General features: G+C 46.2%; 2 protein-coding genes across 5 annotated transcripts in view; one reads left to right on the forward strand and one right to left on the reverse strand.

The window, feature by feature from the left end:
* Positions 1 to 17,032, reverse strand: part of CYFIP2 (cytoplasmic FMR1 interacting protein 2) — a 127,652-nt gene that overhangs the window by 36,091 nt on the left and 74,529 nt on the right. For all 4 annotated transcript variants that reach the window (XM_030328478.1, XM_030328480.1, XM_030328484.1 and 1 more), the window contains 2 exons: positions 2,331 to 2,474; positions 773 to 863 (listed from right to left, as the gene is read on the reverse strand). In XM_030328478.1, coding sequence (XP_030184338.1) covers positions 773 to 863; positions 2,331 to 2,474 — 235 coding nt within the window. The remainder of the gene's footprint in view (positions 1 to 772; positions 864 to 2,330; positions 2,475 to 17,032) is intronic.
* FNDC9 (fibronectin type III domain containing 9) lies at positions 12,609 to 15,968 on the forward strand. The gene is made up of 2 exons (XM_030328492.1): positions 12,609 to 12,884; positions 14,915 to 15,968. Exon 2 carries the CDS (start codon positions 14,922 to 14,924, stop codon positions 15,630 to 15,632), a length of 711 nt encoding a protein of 236 aa, XP_030184352.1. The 5' UTR covers positions 12,609 to 12,884; positions 14,915 to 14,921; the 3' UTR covers positions 15,633 to 15,968.

The raw sequence follows: 17,032 nt of genomic DNA on the forward strand, positions 1-17,032 counted from the left end.
TTATTTTTTGAGAGAGAGAGAGAGAGGAAATCTCAAGCTGACTCTACACTGTCAGAGCAGAGCCCAACGTGGGGCTCGAATTCAAGAACCATGAGATCATGACCTGAGCTGAAATGAAGAATCAGACGCTTAACCGACTGAGCCATGTAGGTGTCCCCAAGCCCTTTTCTACTCTGAATCACACACACTCAGCACCTGACAGCTTGGTTTTTAGGAAAAAACACCAGGTGCCAAACTCACAGTCTCCACCTTTCCCGATTCCCATTCCCCAGATTCAGTCCCTGTGCCATTCACTATTAGGGAAGGAAAGAATGATTTCTCTGCTCAGAGGCAGACTGGCAAAACTCCTGTTTCCTGACTCACCTTAGAAATGTCACTTGTATCACCACCTGCAGCACCTGCGTCCTCCAATGGGCAAATGGAGGAAGGGATCCTGGAGGTGCTGAGTTAGAAAAGACCTTTACAAGTAGGCTGTAAATGCTCTACAGCTGCTGTCCTCCCTAGCTCCCCAGCAGTCCTGTGGAGGCAGGCCCAATAGGCATCCTTTACCTTCACTGGGGAAGATGATGCTACTGCCCAGAGGGATTATAGATGCTTCAAGGCTATCTAGCTAATGGAGGAGGTAGGATGCTAACCCAGTGCTGGGCCAGCTTGTGGGCCTGTTAGAGAAGCAAACCTTTCCAGGTAGATGGCCAGGGCCCCTGACCACCACAGGGTGGGCCTGGATTACTCTCCTATCACTACCTCCTGCCCCTGATTCCCCATCACCAACCTGGGGAGCCATACTCGTGTCGGGGCAAGCGGCATATCTTAGGCATCACCTCGATCAGTGTCTTCACGTACTGGAGAATGGTTCCTTGGAGCTGACAAAAGAGGGCAAAATGAGGGAATAATCCATCACTGCTGTCTATGTGTAACTCTGGACTAAATGCTGGGCTCCGGGGGTGTACAGGGTTCTGTTGTGGCCTGTGGGTAAGTGCTATGGACTGAATGTGTCTCCCCAAAGTTCATATATTGAAACTCCATCCCCCAGTGTGATGGCGTGTGGCATTGGGGCCTTTGGGAGGTAATGAAGTCTTGGGAGTGGAGCTTCATGATGGGATTAGTGCCCTTATAAGAAGAGACAAGAGACAGGTGAGCTTGCTCTCTGTCATGTAGGGACACAATGAGAAGGCAGGCATCTGAACACTAGGAGGAGGGTCCTCGCTAGAACCCGCCCATGCTGGCACCCTGACCTTGGACTTCCAGCCTCCAGAACTGTGAAAAATCAACATTTGTTGTTTAAGCCACCTGGTCTGTGTTATTTTGTTATAGCAGTTGGAGCTGCCTAGGCCAGTAAGGTACTGCTCCCTGAGAGGAGGGAGTAGGTTCTCTCCTAAATGTGGGGGCACAGCCCTATTCTCTTTAATAACAAAAAATAGGCCTTTATGAGACAGAAAAGGGAGCTGTCTCATTAGTCCCTTGGGAATATACACTTCCAGGAGGGCAATTTCAAAGTATGGGCCTTTCCTGGGATTGAGGTGCTTATATGAGATCCAGATTAAGAGCTAAAATGTTATGGGCCAGGGAGCTGTAGAGACAGACACATTAGCTAATTTAAACACAGAAAATACATTGCACATTTATCCCTCCTATGTCCAAGGCAGACATCTTTAACCCATTATATTTTCCTGTTTAACTCTGGATTTAGCGTCACAATCTGTAACAACTCGTGGCTCTACACAGCTGTTAGCAGAGGAGCGGTGAGCAGGCGAATCCTGCTTCCTATTTCTGGCGTGGCTACTCATTACTTTAGCTACTTCTCTCTTGTCATCTCAAAATTTCAGGAAAATCTTGTTTAAGTGTTTCAGCTTTACTTCGGCGTGTCATGGGGAAGTAAATGGAGCTTTGGATGATCACACTTGAAATCGGATACAGAATTCCCTTGAGGCTAGTGCAGTGTTGCAAGTGTTTAGCAAGAAATCCCAAGGGGAAGAAGCGTGGTGATTGATTAGAGATGTGTGCCGTGAGCACAGGAGGGGAAAATGGCAGCACACGTGCCGTGGAGTTTTCACGCTCAAGTTCAAAAACACTGCATAGGCGGAGAGTGTGAGCAGTAATTAGTAGGCCCTAAAGGTCAACATCAGGATTGCTGAGTTCATTTATCAAGTACAGTGAGTAAGCTCTGGGTCAGAAAGTGAGAGGGAAAGCCATGGCGTCAGAAGGTACACAGAAATGTTACAGAGTGCTACGTAAGAGGAACCCAGGGATAAGGGCACAGGATTCCCCGGGGTGATTCCTACAGACAGAGCTGAAGGCGTGTACCAGGACTCATGGAGGCCCCTCCTTACCAAACTCTTGACGATCTTCAGCAGTTCCTCCATGACCACGGCGATGCCCTGGTAACCCAGGAGTCTACAGATGGTCTTGAAATGGGGGGGCCCGACGAAGTTCCTATAGGAGCTGTAGATGTGGCTGTAGGCAATGTTGAGAGGCTGGAAAACAGAGGATGTGGCAGAGTAAGAGGCTAGGAAATAAAAGATGCTGGCATGAGTCCTGGAGAGAGATGTTTTGCTGCTGAAAGGGATGAAGACCTGACATCATCTGTGATCTCTCACTGAGGACCCCTGTGAATACGTCTGCAAGAAGATGGTCATGGAAAGACCACAGGGTGGCATGAAGGCCACTAGGTGAGTAGTGGTTCCCCAGCAGAAGTGGAGAAAGGGCTTTCAGGCGAGAACCTTTTTTTACAGACGCTCCTGCCACTCACAAACCAGGAAGGACTCTGACAAACAGCCATGGGGTGGGGGTACAACAGATGGTTTTGTTTTTCTAGGGATATTTCTGGTCCTAGAAACTGGCTGGAAGAACTGTGTGGAAACTCAGTAGCATCTTCCCGTTGTTTTCTACTCTTTGTTGTCTCCATTTATAATGGGGTGGGGTCTCGGGAACAGACAATCCGGGGGTCAGGACACCTGTGTTGAATGCATGGGGATCACCTGCCCTTTTTGGAACCTCAGTTTCTTCATCTACAAAATTAGAGTGTTGGATTAAATCAGTGGTTTCATAACTTTTCAAGTGGCAGTCCAAATGAAAAGTGTCACGGGGGCCAGTGTGTGAAACAGACCAACACAGAGTCGCTCTGTTTGGCTGCTGGGTGGGGGGCCCAGAGTCCTGGCCACTGACTGGCTGCTTCTGCCCTCTGGACTCCAAGAGACACCTTCACTGAATTAGTGCAATTTGTTTAATATCTCTTTCTGTCTGGGAATGTGTGACCAAATATACATAGGGCTTCCAATTGGTCTCACTTGGTTGGTGAGACTGCAGAGTTATTGTTGACTTTGTTCTTGAAATGCCGCAACCTGTGGTACGCCTCATGCCAGGCTTTGTGAAGCCCTCCATGTGCATTCTTGATTAACCTTCACAATAAACATACAGTTCGTAGCCCCGTTTCACAGATGATGGGACTGAGGTTCAAGGGGATAAGGAGCTTGCTCAAGGTCACACGGTCCTGAGGTAACTGAGCTGTGACCCGAATCCAGATAGATCTGATTCCAAAACCCATGTCCTTCACCTGTATATATTATCATGGACTTTGGAGGGGCTGAGTTCTATTAGAAACCATACCCAGTTTTTTAGAAAAGACATCACTTCAAAGCTTAGTTCTGAGTGTAGTCTCCTACCTGGAATTGTAAAAATCTAATACCCATGGAACATGCAATTATGTAAAGACCGCATCTGATATTTTATTAGCGGAAATTCAACAATAGTTAGCTAATTAGAAATTCTACATGAATTAAATAGGAACTGTAGTGATGCTTCTGGAGGGCTGCAAGATTCTCAACTCCCTTCGGAGCCACTGAAGGAAGATTTAATCATGTTCAGCCCAGGCTCTACAGTAAGTATATTCTACCATAAGTGAATTCCAAACTTCACACAACAAGCATCACAATTACAGTACTCTCTAATAACAAAGATACATGAAGAACACCATTAGAGTACCCACTGATAATAAGAATTCGTGAGGAATGAGAACACCCCCGCATCCAGCAGGATGACTAATACAATAGCTCGTTCGGTAAGGTAATGCCGACATACGGTGAGGCTTGGAACGTGAGAAGGAGCAGCGCTCTGCACCCAGCATGGATGTGCTGTCACAAATTCTACTGGAACCTGGGGGAGGGATATCTTTTATGTAGCTACTAGAGATTTCTAAATGTTATGAGGCAGGAATGGTTTATGTAGGGAGGGAAATATAATTGATTGGAAAGCATGATGTTCACCAAAGTCAATGATCAATAAACACTGGAAGTATTTGTATGAATGGTTGAGAATTGAGTTTGATTCAGTCAACCACAGAACCAGGTTGGGCCATATAATTTTCTGTGTATGAAAGTAAAAACTATTTTAGTGACTCTGTAACAGGCCACTCTGTACAACAGGGTTGGGACAGGGTGAGGTGAGGGAGGCATTCATTCTCCTGAGTGAGTGCATCTTAGCTCTGGCCCTGTTATCAAAGTCCTATTCTGTATTCTCTTGTTTCCAGCCTAGGGATGAGGAGTATCCAGAAAACACCAAACAAACTATGGCTGACCTCTATTGAGGAGGGAGATTGATGAGAAAGGGGCAGGAGAGAATCATCTAGGTGATGGAAATGCCCTACACGCTGTTTGGGTTGCTGACTACACAGATGTATACATTTGTGAAAACTCAGGAAACTGTATGTACACTTATGGTCTGTGGATGTTATGGACTGAATGGTTGTATCCCCTCAAAATTCATATGAAATCCTACCTCCTGTTGTGATGGTGGGACCTTTGGGAGGTAATTAAAGTCATGAGGGTGGAATCCTCATGAATGGGATTAATGCTCTTGTAAGAAGACAAATGAGAGAGCTTGTTTTCTTTTCTTTTCTTCCTTTCTCTCTCTCTCTTCCTCCCTTCCTCTCACCCTCTCTCTCTTCCTCTTTCTTTCCTTTTTCTTCTCTGTCTTTTCTTGAGTATTTCTTTGTTTAGGGAGGGGAGGGGAGGGAGGGCGGACAACAGCCAGCCTATGGAGGGGGTGGGGGGTGGGATTGGGATGGTGGCTGGAGGGAGTGTGCGAGTACTTAGAAAAAGTTGGAAGGAGAGTCTTTGATTCTTTTCTTTCTTTCTTTCTTCCCTTCCCCCTCCACCCCTCCTCCTTCTTTCTTTCTTTTTCTTTCTTTCTTTCTTTCTTTCTTTCTTTCTTTCTTTCTTTCTTCCCTTCCCCCTCCATCCCTCCTCCTTTTTTTTCTTCCTTCCTTCCTTCCTTCCTTCCTTCCTTCCTTCTCCATCATGTGGAATACAGTGAGAAGAAGTCTATTTGTAAACCAGCAAGTGGGTCTGTGCTAGACAACTGATCTGCCAATACCATGGTCTCAGACTTCCCAGCCTCTAGGCAATAAATAAGTGTGTACACCAACCAGTCTATGGTATTGTTGTAGCAGCCTGAACTGATTAAGACTGCATCTTAACTCAATATGGTTATAACTCAATATAAATGTAAATTTAAAAAACCCACTGGGCTGATTTACTTGCCAACATTTGTTTTCAAAGATTAAAAAACAAAACCATGATTTGAATTTTCTCCTGAAAAGGGCTGCAGCTCAAGACTGCACAGGAACAAGGGAATGATGACCTGGCTGTGCTGGGGGCATGTGACAGAGCTTACTGACTTCTAGAACCACCTTCTCATCTCCCCACCCACACCAGGCACTCAGGACCTCTCCTCTGAACCCGGTGAAGCTCACCTTCATCCCTTTTACAAATATCTCATGAAAGGAATTTCTGAGCAGCAGGGAGCTTTCAAATGGATATCCCTGATGGGTACAAAAGCAATCAACTATTTTTTTTTTTTTTCTTTCCCTGTCTGATTCTCTGACTTTTTCTTCCTGTTTTGTCTGATTCTAGAGGATGGACTTTGGGGGGGGGGGATGTATGGGGGGTGGTGTGGTGCCTGAGTTTAAATCCTAGGTCCACAAATTTACTAGCTAGATGATTCTGAGCAAATGACTTATACTCTCTAGGCCAAGAACTCCAATAGGGTTGTTGGAAGTTTAAATGAGGCAACATATATAAGGCGTGATGCATAGTGCTTGGCACATTGGAAGCACTCACCGTGATAACCACCATTAATATTGCTTTGTTTGAGAATCTGGTAGGTAAAGACTAAGAAAATACAACTTCTTGGCCAAATGTCCCCCAGCAGCCTTGGTTGCAGTCATGATTCTCGGAACGTGGAGAGGGGAGTGCACCCAACGGGGTGAGATTTTACACGACACACTGTATATCCCACATGAGGTCATAGCTGGGACTAGCCGACACACCAAACATGCAGATTTTGCTCAATATTTACAACACTATAAAAACAGGAGCTGTCCAGCAACAGACCGTGCTGGGTAGAGGCCCTCATGGCTCCAAGTGTCCTGGTGGAGGCTGCGAAACACAGTGTGGCTAGAAGGGAGCCCTGCCTGAGCCAGGGGTGGACAGGGGCACTCCTTCTGAGCTCCTAGCTGCAGTGCTGTCTTCCTAGGCATTCCTCCTTAGCATTCTCGACCCTCCCTCCCACCCAAGCGCCAAGTGCCCTTAGCACTCATAGCAAGTGCAAATAAAAACATATTCAGGGAGATAGAAACTATTCAGCAGCCTCTCCAGTTCTAGGCGGAGAAGAAGAATAACTCTGGAATTGTTTCTACCACACACAGGGGTGTAAAGAATTCCCCTACAGACCCACTCAGTGCACACAAGAGGCCTCTTGTTGACCTTCCCACACCAGTCTTGGATTCTGGTCTAGACCACAAATTTAGGCCTCGGTTGATGGCCCAAGCTCAGGAAGGATCAGCATGAAATGAGCAGAATTCAAGTCCTCTTAAGTGAATAAGTGAGTCAGCTCCCCTCACTCCCCCCCATCCCCAAAATACACCACACCCATGCAGGAGGAAATACACACACACACACACACACACACACACGCATGCTGCAAAGTACATGCACACACACACCCCCGGAGGGCACCCATCTGACCTGCTGGCTCAATAGGAGGCTGGGCCCTATTGAGAAAATGTGGGAATATGGGAGCCTGGCCATTTTCTGAGGTTTAGCAAAGAAAAACAGGAAGGCAACATGACCTGAGACATTGGAAACTTGCTACATACCTCTTACACGGAACCAATCCTGCTGACTCAGGTAACTACCAGGCTGCCTACCTTAGAAACTAATTATGTATCCTATTTAGGATGCCTCACTGGTTTAAATGCATACTGCACAAAATAGCTAACTTTATGAGATCTCAAGAAGTAAACAATCCTGATTTAGAAATTAGAACCATATTTTTAATACGTGACACAGATGTGCATTTTTTTTTTCTTGAAGGCAAGACAGTATTTTAAGGAAGACAGAAAATAAGGTGAGTTTGATCTGGCAGATGCTGGGGCCCTGTAATATTATTAATATGGGCTTTAAAAAAAAACCCTGTAAGATGTATACATAACCTACAAGCTACCGTTTTCACCATTTTTAAGTGTTGTATAAGGCGACTACCTCTCACGGACAGTAAACATGGCCAGCCACTCCAATCACTGAGGACTACTTATTTGGCAAACTGAATTTGCAAGCAATCTGCATCTCTGCTTTCTGGAATCACAATCTCTGTTTTCGGAGATCCCAAGAGGAGTTAAAACCGTTTCTAATTTTCCCGTTTTAGTTACAATTTCTCTAATGTTCCTTGAGCAATCTGAATCCCATCAGTCCAGGGACACAAACATGACTTCCTAATTCAGGTGGAGAGCTCAGCTCAACTCTCTGAAATCCCCGCAGGGCAAGGAAGACTGGGGAGATAACAGCAACACCCTCCTTGTTGAGAGCCTCCTTGAGAGCCCACAGGCTAAGATGTGTTAAAGGACTGACAGAGTCCTGAGTTAAAGATTCAAGTCCATCGGTAGGAAGGGCTGACATTTCTGTCTCTTCCTGATGTGTAGTGAGCCGCAGGCAGGCTGGGTCTCTAGTGTCTGGCTTCTTTCTTGGGCTTCTTAGCTCAGAGTTTGAAAAATCCAAGATGGTTGCTGTAGAGGCCTCCCTCAGGAATCAGTGCTCCTCCCTTTCTTGTCTCGTGAATAAAGGCAAGAGGGAGAACAGGAATGGAACTCTCTGGCGATACCATACCAACGCTATGTACACTTAGAGATGCTAAGATTTTTGGAAGAAACCAAAGTCATCACTTTTTAAATAACCTATACCAATGTGATGACACCTAAGTGTGTAATGTTCCTCAGCTTATGAATAATTCCTTCATATATAAAATATACCCAGGTATGTTAGCTTTCTGTGGCGGCTATAACACATTACCACAAATCTGGTAAAAAAGAGAAATAAGTTCCAAAAGCCATAATCCAAAATCAGAATGATGGAGCTAAGATCAAGGTGTTGGCAGGGCCACACCACCTCCAGACGCTGGGGGAGGACCCATCCCTCGCCTCTTCCAGCTTTTGATGCCTTCCAGCATTCCAAGGGTTGTGGCCTCCTCCGTTGTCTCTTGAGGTGTGGGCTCCTCCTCCATTTGTGTGTAACCTCCCTCTGCCTCCCTCTTATAAGGACACTTGTGATAGCATTTCAGACCCATCCTGATACTCTAGGATAATCTCCCATCTCATGGTCCTTCATTTAATCACATCCACAAAGCCCTTTTTTCAAAATACAGTGATATTTCCGGGTAGCAGGATTAGGACCTGACATCTTTGGGGGCCATGATCAGCCTCCTACACCATGTAAGGCAGGTACAATTACCCCCATTCAGCAGAGGAGGAACCTAAGGGAAGTGAAATACAAGATGATATTGTACTGCATGTACCAATTGGCAAAATAACAAAAAATTCTTCTGGACTGGTGGGTCAATAATGTTGTGTAGCTGGGGGGCGGTGCCATGCAGCCACGAGAGCAGGGGCAGCCACGAGAGTGGGGGCAGCCATGGGAGCAGGGGCAGCCATGGGAGTGGGGGCAGCCACAGCAAAGCCAGTAGCACTGCTGGTGGGGCCGTCAGTGGGGCTGATGCAGACTCTGCTGGGCAGGCCAGGCTGGACGCTGGCACCAAGGGATGGGCCCAGCTGAGATGTCTCAGCTGGATGTAGCAATGCACTGGGTCCTACGTCTCAAGGATATGACTTAATGGAAAAAGCGTCGCAAGAGAATGATGGATTTCCTTGAGGTCAAATCATGGCTTGGACAGGGGCGTCATGCAGCTAGTGACAACCACACCAAACACAAGGTCACACCGACAATTTCTACAGACTGAAATTATTGGGAAATTACTGATATACTTTAAGGGCTGATTTGTATGACAATCTATGTCACTTGGAAGGCAGTTTTATGATAGACTCTATATCATTTACTTGACTTAGTACGTTTAAAATTTAGGCTCATATACTAATTTCAATTATTGGCCTGGCTGTTAAACATCTTTTACATTTAGTATCACCCCTCACCCTAAGTGACAGAGCTCTTGGTCAGGGGTACGTGGACTCCAGATTCCAGAGCAGGGAACCTCAGAAGAGGAAAAACACATGCTGAGTGCATCTCTCCAGATGTATTTAATGGTTTCCCTGCTTCTATGGCTACATTCAGGTGGCTGGATGTTCTCTCTGAGGTCTTTTAATTCCTCGTCTGCTCCCATCATTCTGGAATCCACTAAACTGTGAAGTCCTGTCTCTACTGCTGAAGAGAAGCTAAGCAAAGGTAAGCATTCCTGTTGATTACTGTTGACTGAAGAATAAGGCAGGCACAAGAGTGGCGCATCAGGGAGGCTGGCCAGGAGCGCCGGCTCTAGGGATCCAGACCGGGAGACAGCATAGCTCTGCCAAGCCTCACTTTGTGTTGATGGTCAAGTTAATTAACCCCTCTGAGCCTCAGTTTCCCCCTGTGTACAATGGTGATAAGAGGCCTACTTCAAAGAGTTGTCACCTGGGTAAAGTGATAAAGCACATGTAAAATGCAACAAAATGCATTTTGTTATTTCTGAGTTGTATGGATTTGACTGTTGTCTTTGAGTCTTTCTGTATTCTTTAACTTATGTACAATACGCATACACACATACATACATATATTTAAAATAAAACTTTTTTAGAAGGAAGGAAGGAAGGAAGGAAGGAAGGAAGGAAGGAAGGATGGATCATGTAGGGTGCAAACCTTGTCCATATCAGCCTCTGGATGAAGAAGCTACAGTCAACTCAGGCAATGGCTCTGACCCACTGACTTTTCTTCTGAATAGTAACTACTGTTCCTAAGCCCGGCACTCACAGAGATGGGTTCATTACACTGCTCCAACACTATAAGACAGGTATTCTTGATATTTGCATCAATAGAAGAGTTAACCAAGGTATAGAAAAATGAGGGAATCCATCAAGGCCACAGAGGCAGGATTCAAACCCAGCCTTGGGATTTTAAGGTCTGTACCCTGAACAACGACCTTGTGCTGGGTGCCAGCCAGCTTTGGGACTGGGGATACCCTCACATCACCCCTTTGTTGCCACCTTCAGGAAGGGCACAGGGACCCCCACTCTGGCTGGTTTCCTCTAGCAGTAATTTACTAATGGTGTAAACCAATCAGGGCCGTCCTGGCCTCTCTGAAGGTGGAGAAAGAGTAAGCCTTCCTGGGATGTGATCTCCTGAGGCCAGTGCCTCCAGAAGATTTATCTCAAGCACCAAGGGCTGCGTTGGCTCCTCCGGGTGCTGCTGGTAGATGGTGATGGCCAAAGGGGCAGGACGCACCCAGGACTCAGGTTTGGGGGCATGCTTTTCACTGCTGGCTCTGCCTCTAGTCAGTCGTATGGTTTGAGGATGCCCTCCCTTCCCTTGGGATCTGTGAAACAGGAAGGCTTCTAGGCCTCACTCCCATTCTCTAAGTGTCTCAACTTCTCAAATAAGAAGCTCAGCATTAAAAATGGCATCCAGGAGCATTAAAAATAAATTCCCATTTTCTGTGGCAAAGGCTTGAGTTTTATCTCGTCACTCCACAGGCCTCCCAAGTCTGGTATTTTTATTTCCCTCAAAATAACCTTTTCAAAAGGCACCTGCAAACTACCACGGTGGCCTTTCTGTGGAGAGGACACTTTTATGTTCTGCAGGGAGTCACCATTAGCACACATTACGGCAGAGTTTAGACAGGCCCCTGGGAAGACCTAATGCCATGGGAAAGACACAGAGCAAGTGTCTAATCAAGGGACATCCCGGGACTCCAAGGCTCACAGAGACCCTTGGCCAGGGGAGGGTCTGTGACTCACCGGGAAACTCTTCAGAACTTTTTGATTATCACTCATGTGGATCACAAGGAGACTTTCATGGGTTCACTTGGATACTTTGGCCAAGAACCAAGAAGAGAAAGAAACCCTGACTTTTAAAAGCACGTAATTTGTGTAAAATAATTCAGGTCTAAATCTGCCTAAGCCGGGGCTGCTATCACAAATTTCCACAAACTTGGTAGCTTAGGATGACAGAACTTGATTCTCTTCATATATCAGATGTGCTCTGTGCTCGCCCCAATAGAGTGCTGGCAACAAATTCTTTTGAGGTTGAGGAGACCAGGAAGGGGTAGAATTGCGGAGGCAGATAGTTTTGTGGGAAATGGAAGTAGAGTCAGGGTCTTCAAAGAGAAGGAACTTTGGGGATCATCCAATCCAGGAATAGTACAGGGTTTCCATTTCTGGTCTCAGCTCCAACTGATGGATTGGGTAGCAGCTTCTTGGGATGCCTGTGTTTCTGAGCCCAACTGGAAGAAGTGTTGTATTAGTTTCCTAAGGGCATTGTGACAAATGATCCCAAACGTGGTGCCTTAACACTGTAACATCCTACAGTTCTGGAGGCCAGGAACCTGAAATCAAGGTGCTGGCAGGGCCATGTGCCCGCTGAAGATTCCATCCTTACATCTTCCAGGCCCCGGCAGTGCCTGGCACTCTCTGGTTCTGGTGACATCACTGCAACCTTGGCCTCTGTCTTCACATGGCTCCTTCCCCTTGTGCCCCTCTGTGTAAATCTCCCTCTCCTTTCTCTTATAAAGACACCAGTCATTGGATTCAGTGTTCCCCCTAAATCTAGGATGGTATCATTTCAAGATCCTCAACTAATTTAAATTTACAAAGACCCTATTTCCAAATAAGGTCACACCCTGAGGTTCTGGGTAGACTCAAATCAACCCAGTACATATGCTGTGATGGTTTAGAAAGCCTGACGTGGGTTCAGGACTGGGCAGGGGGTAGAATCCTGCTTTCTATCTGCCATCCCCATCTAGCCCAAGGCTACAGCTTTACAGATGATGGAACTGAGGCCCAGAGAATAAAAGAGTCTTGACCAGTGTCATGTATCTGGAGACTGCCACAGGAGACAAGAATAAAGAAAGAAGATGGTAGGAGGTGGGGTGGGGGTGGGAGGGCAAGGGATAAAATTGCTGTTTAAATTGTGGGATAACTGATAATTGTATTTGACCATTGTCCAAAGAGGGTCTAGATGGGGCAAAAAATGATCGCCAGCCAATTACAGAGAAAATCTGGCAGCCTTGGAAGAATCAGTACCATTCTGAGGATCAGTTTGCAGGAGACTGTTTGCCTTTTTTTGGCCAAAGGAATGAGAGCTCCTCTCAGTGGGCAAAAGCCTTTCCAGACTGGTCCCTGAAAGCATCGTGCGTACAGATGCCTGCTGGTTGCCATGGTGAATGATGCTGATCTGAAGAAATGAATAATGTGAGCGTTGGGGGCGACAGTGGGATTACTCAGACAGTGGCGAGAGAGACATCAAGGAGAGCCCAGAGCAGAGGAGGGGAGAAGGCTCCATTCCTTCAGCTTTGGTCCACTCTGTCTCTGCCTCTGCAGGCTGCGTTCTAACCAGATCCACCGCGAGCATCAGGTAAGGGACATAAATGACTCTTCTTGGAAATGGAAATGGCTTCTCCTTTCACACTCTGCTTGGAGGACGGCCAGGCAATGGTAATATGAATAGCTAAAAATAGGGGGAATTTAGAAACAGAAGCAGAGAAAGAAAAACAAATAAGGGAGACTGATTTGGTCTCCAAAGCTGAGGATGCTGCTATAGTGTTTTGCCAGAAAGCTCTTAAAAATGTCTGCTGTAGAGAACTCAGTCTGCAAAGACAGCCAGCAGCAGATGTGAGGCAAACAAGAGAGAAGAGTCATGACAAAAAAAACGCGATTCCTGATCACCCCTGATGGAAGGGTTTTACAAAGGCCATAGCCTCTGTATTATAAGTAATGAATTAAGCTCTTTTCATTGTGGTCAGAAGTGTGTTTATAGGGATGTGTGGGGTGGAGTGGATGGGGGAGCTTATGAGAAAGGAGACTGATGAAGGCAGCTCAAATAGTCTCCTTGGCAATGACCTTCCCGGGAGGGATCTGAGCACACCTGTCTTGTCCCTTTCATTGCCTGTGTTTCTGGGATGAAATTTCCAACCAAACAGAAGGGAACTATTCCCCTTCCTGAGCATTTTAGTTCACTGTCATCCTTAGAGAAGAAAAACAAGGACTGAAAAATCACTCAATGCTCTGCATCTCTCTGCCCACCTCCTCTAGGAGAGTGGGCATGAAAATAGAGGGTCGGAGGGAGGCAGGGAAGACAGAAAGCAGCTTGTGATAGAAATCCGTTTGGCTTCATAGCCAATTCAGGTTAAAATCTGGTTGACGGGTTTTTACTAGGTCATTAATATCTAAAACGAAGGCTTCTGTATTTCACGTGAGATAGAAGGGGCAGAGAATAGGGCTGGGTAAGACCTGTACATGAACATACACAGGTTGAATGAATACAGCTGTCCCTGAATCATAGATCAGGGGGAAATTCAGTGGAGGGGAAACACTATGTCTCTAACAGACAGAATTTAAGAGAAACCCCCAAATCTTGAAGATGGTGTTCTCTTACCAAAGCCGTAAGGCTGGGAATCTGAAGAGGGCTCATTTGATTTGTGGAAAAACAGCAACCAGGTCTGCGTACCAACATCTCATTTTGCGGTAACGTCCTGTAACTAAACCCAGCAGCCTTGCATTTGGAAATCCAGCAATTACGGGGCTTTGAGTCTACTTATCAGCTGAGTGACCTCAGATTGCTCACCTATACAAAGGGGACCTAGCTCAGAGGGTGTGACTTTTATTATGGCCTGTGAGCATGCAGCATGACACATACTAGATGTGACACAGAAACCACTCACTAACTGCTGGTGGTTAGTATCATCATCGATATTCACAGTACCAGAGATACTGAGCAGTAGCAATTATGCTGGTATTAGGAGCTGATTGTCTTGACCTACACAACTAATTTCCTGGGTACGTTTGCCTTTGGACAAACAAACAAAGAAATAAAACAGGAGCAGAGGCACTGGGGAGAAATCAGCTGCCAAGGAGTGATGACGCAAATCTCCTCTCTCACGGGCAACAGAGCTGGGAGGCTAAAATCGCAGTGGGCAGAATGTTCTAGATGACTGAGCTCACAGCACTTGCAGCAAAAGCAGAAGTTCCAGAAGGGATATTGTAGGTGATATAATTGTCTGACTTGGAGGTCGCAAACGTGTGGTGACTAATGTAGGGACGTTAATCGGGTGGTCTGATTTCTTTTATTGCCTCTCTTCTTATTTTAAAGGGTTGGAAACAATGTTGTACCTAAAAGATCTCAGCCAGGGCAGGATGAGGCTGGGGAGATGCGAGTGCATCTTTTTCAGGCCTGAAGGCCTCAGGCTTTGACATGAGACAGCCCTGATTTTGTTCTGTCATTTCTTAGCTATACCTTAGCTGAGTAACGTAACCTCTTGTCCTCCATTTCTTTGTAGAATAGGGACAATTATTAGTCTCCATCTTGAATGTGTAATATATGCTGGTATGATGATCATAAATACTTAAGCAAGGGGATGTCACTTTTCACTTTGATTCTGGTTCTAGAATCAGGATGAACATCGAGGTTGGGAACGTTTCTTATACAGGAGCCATCATTTCCTGGTCGTCCTCCGAGCCCTGTCTGGAGGACTATTACCATATTATGTATAGGCCCAACTGGAACAGCATCTTCTCCGGCTATCTTCGCTACAGCTTCCACCACGAGGAGAAAGTGCCTCGAACGATCAGTTCTGTGGTGCTGGAACACCTCGCCCCTTCCACTCTCTACTTCCTGTGCATCAGTTGCAAGAAGGCTGCCTTCCCTTATAGGCACTACTGCACCATGTTCCATACCCTGGATAAGAGTCCACTGGCTGCTGGGAGCTCCCTGGTGGACCCCCAAATTTCCCTTTGGGTGTTGATGGCCATTCTGCTGGCCTGCTTCACAGCCGTCTTAGCTTTTATCTGCCTCCAGTTCTGGTGTATCCGTTGCCATGAGCCTCGATGGTCTTACAGAGCCGGCCACATGGAGGAAGCCAATGGCTTGGTGAGATGGCCGGAGGAGGCCCCAGCTCTTGGTCAGAGAGAGGAAGACCTGCAGGGGCTCCCCCTGGTGGAAATGCCACGCAAGAACTCCGGAGCTGATGCAGAACCAGAAGCAGCTGAAGACAACCAGGATGCAGCAGCTGACCAGGATGCCGACAATGAGGATGCCCCTGATGAGGGTGCCTTACTGGGAGGGGGTGGTGATCATCCCGCCATACTGCCTCGTTTTGGGGAGTGAGAGGTAGGGAGGAGGCAGCCTGCATCATGTAGCTTAAAGCCCTCTATACAGTAGTTCTTTTGTAAAAATGCGTCTCTAGGCTGCCCATTTGTCTCCCCTCAAATGTCAGTGCTCTTGTGGATCGCCTGGGTTGGATGGATGCCCCATGGCAAAGCTTCTCAAGCTGGAAAGCATACACCCCCACGGTATGTCAAAGGAGAAATATGGCATCTCTTAGGAGCGTCCATTTAGGGGAACCCAGTTAGGAATTTAAAATGTTATTTTAATATTAAAACAAACATGAATATATTATGGTAGAGAAAGCAAAATTTGCATGGCTTAAATAAAACACAATACTCTGAGGAAACTTTCGAGTTGATGGTGGGCTCTCTGGGTTATGCTTCCAGTCAGCTGAGGCAGATGTCCAGTGTCCACTGCTGTTGGGGGGATTATTTTGGAAAGGCTGAGGAGCCTTGCCCTAGAGTGTTTTCCAGCTTTCAGGCTATCACATAACACCTCGTACCCCACCTTCATTTTGTTTAAACCACAGATTATCTCTACTGTTATTAACAATATTTTTCTTTTGACTCACTTTTCAAACTTAAACTTATTTTAAAAGATAGACTTCTATGACTCCATAAATGAAAAGCCAGCACCCTCCTTCTATGAACAGAAGAGATATAAGAATAAACATAATGAAAACAACATAATATTAAGTTTGACTTAGATCCTATTGCCTATTAAAGCCTCTGAGCTTAAGGTCTGCTCTCTTAGCTTTGATAAAAAGGGAGATCGGAGAGCAGAAGGTATTAAGACATACTAGCATCAACAGAAGTCTTTCTCCTTGTTATAATTACAAGGTTTGAAAGAGATTTGAAGTGGGAGGTGTTGTTCTTACTTTGTAATTCAGTGTTTTTCAACGACATGTCTGTGAGCTACCCAAAATGCTGGCTATAATGTCCCTTGATTTGAGAAAGTTGCTTTGACCAGACTGGCCATCTTGGAGAGGACACCTGCACTGTCCCAGCATCATCCCAAGAGCCTCTAAGCCCACCCACCTGTAGGCCCAAGTGGTGGGAGCTCATTGGTTTGCCACACTTCCTGATCTAGGGGTCCCCGACTTTAGAGGAGTACCTTTTCTCATATATATTCAGGCAAGTTCTTCTTCTGAGTCCATCTGTGCTTACTTTTTAAAAAATGGGGTCAAAGGTGGCCATTTCTATTCCATCACGAAGAAAAATGTTGCCTTTGTTGTTGTTGGTTGACACATTTCACCCTGTCGGTGTCATTCTCCCCTTCACACCCGCAGGGTAAGAAATGGATCTCCTACACATACCACAGTGTTGTGAGACTTTGTGAACACTGCCCCCTGTTCCTACCACGGGTGTGGAAATTCAAGAAGGGCAGAAATGACATCTGTT

The sequence above is a fragment of the Lynx canadensis genome, chromosome A1 (genome assembly GCF_007474595.2).
Source record: "Lynx canadensis isolate LIC74 chromosome A1, mLynCan4.pri.v2, whole genome shotgun sequence".
Taxonomy (NCBI): Eukaryota; Metazoa; Chordata; class Mammalia; order Carnivora; family Felidae; genus Lynx; species Lynx canadensis.